This window comes from Buceros rhinoceros, unplaced genomic scaffold (assembly GCF_000710305.1).
Source record: "Buceros rhinoceros silvestris isolate BGI_N320 unplaced genomic scaffold, ASM71030v1 scaffold9439, whole genome shotgun sequence".
Classification (NCBI taxonomy): Eukaryota; Metazoa; Chordata; class Aves; order Bucerotiformes; family Bucerotidae; genus Buceros; species Buceros rhinoceros.
The window spans coordinates 21,110-23,196 of NW_010429732.1; the positions used below are offsets into that span (position 1 = coordinate 21,110).

Sequence of the window (2,087 nt, forward strand, 5' to 3'; positions counted from 1 at the left end):
CCCAGAGGAGTTGGGCCCTGTGATGATCTTTATTCGTCTCGTAGCCTCGCCGCTGTTCACGGGATTGGCCACAAAAGTCTTTGCGCATAGTTCCATGAGCGGATGTCTTCCATCCTTGATGTGGAAGCCATGGCGGTGAGTGAAGCGTGGCCGGCAGTAGGAGTTCTCCCGGGCCATCTCTGCCAAAGCCAGCAGCACGTCTAACTGTGCCGTGTACTCAGTCACACTGTTCAGCACTTCAGACTTCTCCAAGACTTTTGTCTGCAGCTGGTGCATAATAAGTGTTTCCTGGTCTCGGATCTCACAGTGCAGGTCACCCAGCAGGCTGTCAAGTTCCTTAGTCCTAGCACTTCTGTAGTGCAGCTTATCCTCTGACAAGAACATGAAGTCCAAGCCTTCGATTTCAAAGTCACTCTTATCCACCATAGTTGGTAGCCGTGGAATGGAGAGGAGGAATCCAATCAAAGGAATGTAGATCACACAGCAGGAGGGAATATGATCGTCCAAGTTCTCCAGTTCTTTCTGTGCCACCTCTGTAAGGAAGTCTGACAGTCCCATCAGCTTTCGTTTTTTCTCGTCGATGGTGGGGTCCACGCTGGGTCTAACAGTGAAGCGGTTCTCTGAGATGCTGCCTTCAAAGTCCACCACTTTGCTGATTAGACTAGCAAGGTAGCGTAGGTCATCAGTGAAGACACGCGAAATAGTCTGGAAGAGTTCGATAGTGCTGGTCAGGGAACGACACGTGTCTCTAAGGCACACGGCGCTGCACGCTGTCTTATAGAGCGCTTGCCAGTCACTAACTTTTGTGTTGGAGAGCGTCATTCTTTTCAGAATAAGAGGCACGTTTTTAATATTCTTGAGGCAACCTTGAAATGTGAGGACTGCTTCATGGTTCTGAGCCAGCAGGAAGAACTGGATGACATCTAGCCGTTTGTTCAGCTCTGTCAGGTTCCAAGTAGGTCGTGTGAGCCACAGCCTCAGCAGTTTTTCTCCCCACTTGCACTTGCAGCGGTTTAAAATTCCATATAGACTGAACCCTTCTTTGAGTCCACTGGACAGCTTGTACACAGAAGGATGGATATCGCTTTTAAATACCTGCAGGACGCAGTAAGCGTCTTGGTCCACATTCACAGTTTCTGACAGCCCAAACTTCTTAAAGGACAAAATAGGAACCGCAACAGTGCTTTCTTCGAGCTCAACTCCAACCCTTCTCCTGTCCAGGAACTTGAGGAGTCCCCCTAGGGCTCGTATCATGAGTGGGTTCTCAAAAGGGATGACTGAGGACAAGTAGAGAATTTTCTCTGTCGCAGTCATATGAGATGGGATAAATGGAAATTGCCTGGACAGGATCCGTTGCTTGCTGACTTCTAGGCCAAAATCTATGTTAGGAAACAGGACGATTTCAGGTTTTCCTGCATCTTTTTCGCCAGCAGTAGCTGTTAGGTTGGTCAGGAATTTGGCAATATTCTGGTCCTGTTTTGCACTGGTCACTATGGTTTGAGGCTGAACTTCCCCAATCACTTTATGCAGGAGCCTGAGGTCTTCATTATCAGGTATGTCGGGCATGAAGTAGACTGAGCAATCTTCTGTATCATAGTAAGTAATCGCGAGCTGCCCTGCATACCACAGAACAGACATGTGTGTCTCGGAGCACTCCTGCTCCTCTTGCTGGGGCCCAAGTGGCGGTGGCAAGGCAGCAGTCGTGGCTGATGTGACGCTCATGCTGTTGGAGAAAGAGATCTTTATTCACAACCCCTCCAGAAAGTCCTGAGAAGGAACTGCAACAGACAACAGCCGATTAACCCTCGTTCTTCCACCCCCGGAGATGCTACCAGCAATTCAAGACGGATGGTAGCTCTTTGAGTGAAAAGGTGGAGCCAGTAACTTCAGCCACCGTCCAAGCAAGGTGTTGCTGAGCCAACCGCCAGCCGTGCTGGAAGAGGTTGACAGTTTTGATGTGTGTCTCGTGTTTTGGGGTGTATGTCCCCATATCCACACACAGTCATGGGCGTGCAGACGTGTATTCATATACAAAACTGTCCTCCCCGGAGGTGCGGGACACCCCTGTGCGCCCGAACACCCCTGTG

At 49.9% G+C, this 2,087-nt stretch overlaps 1 protein-coding gene across 1 annotated transcript in view; it reads right to left on the reverse strand.

Moving 5' to 3' along the window:
* The window catches only part of MSH5 (mutS homolog 5), a 2,616-nt gene extending 894 nt beyond the window's left edge, over positions 1 to 1,722 (reverse strand). The window contains exon 1 of the mRNA XM_010142760.1: positions 2 to 1,722. Coding sequence (XP_010141062.1) covers positions 2 to 1,722 — 1,721 coding nt within the window. The remainder of the gene's footprint in view (position 1) is intronic.
* Between the last annotated feature and the right edge of the window lie 365 nt (positions 1,723 to 2,087).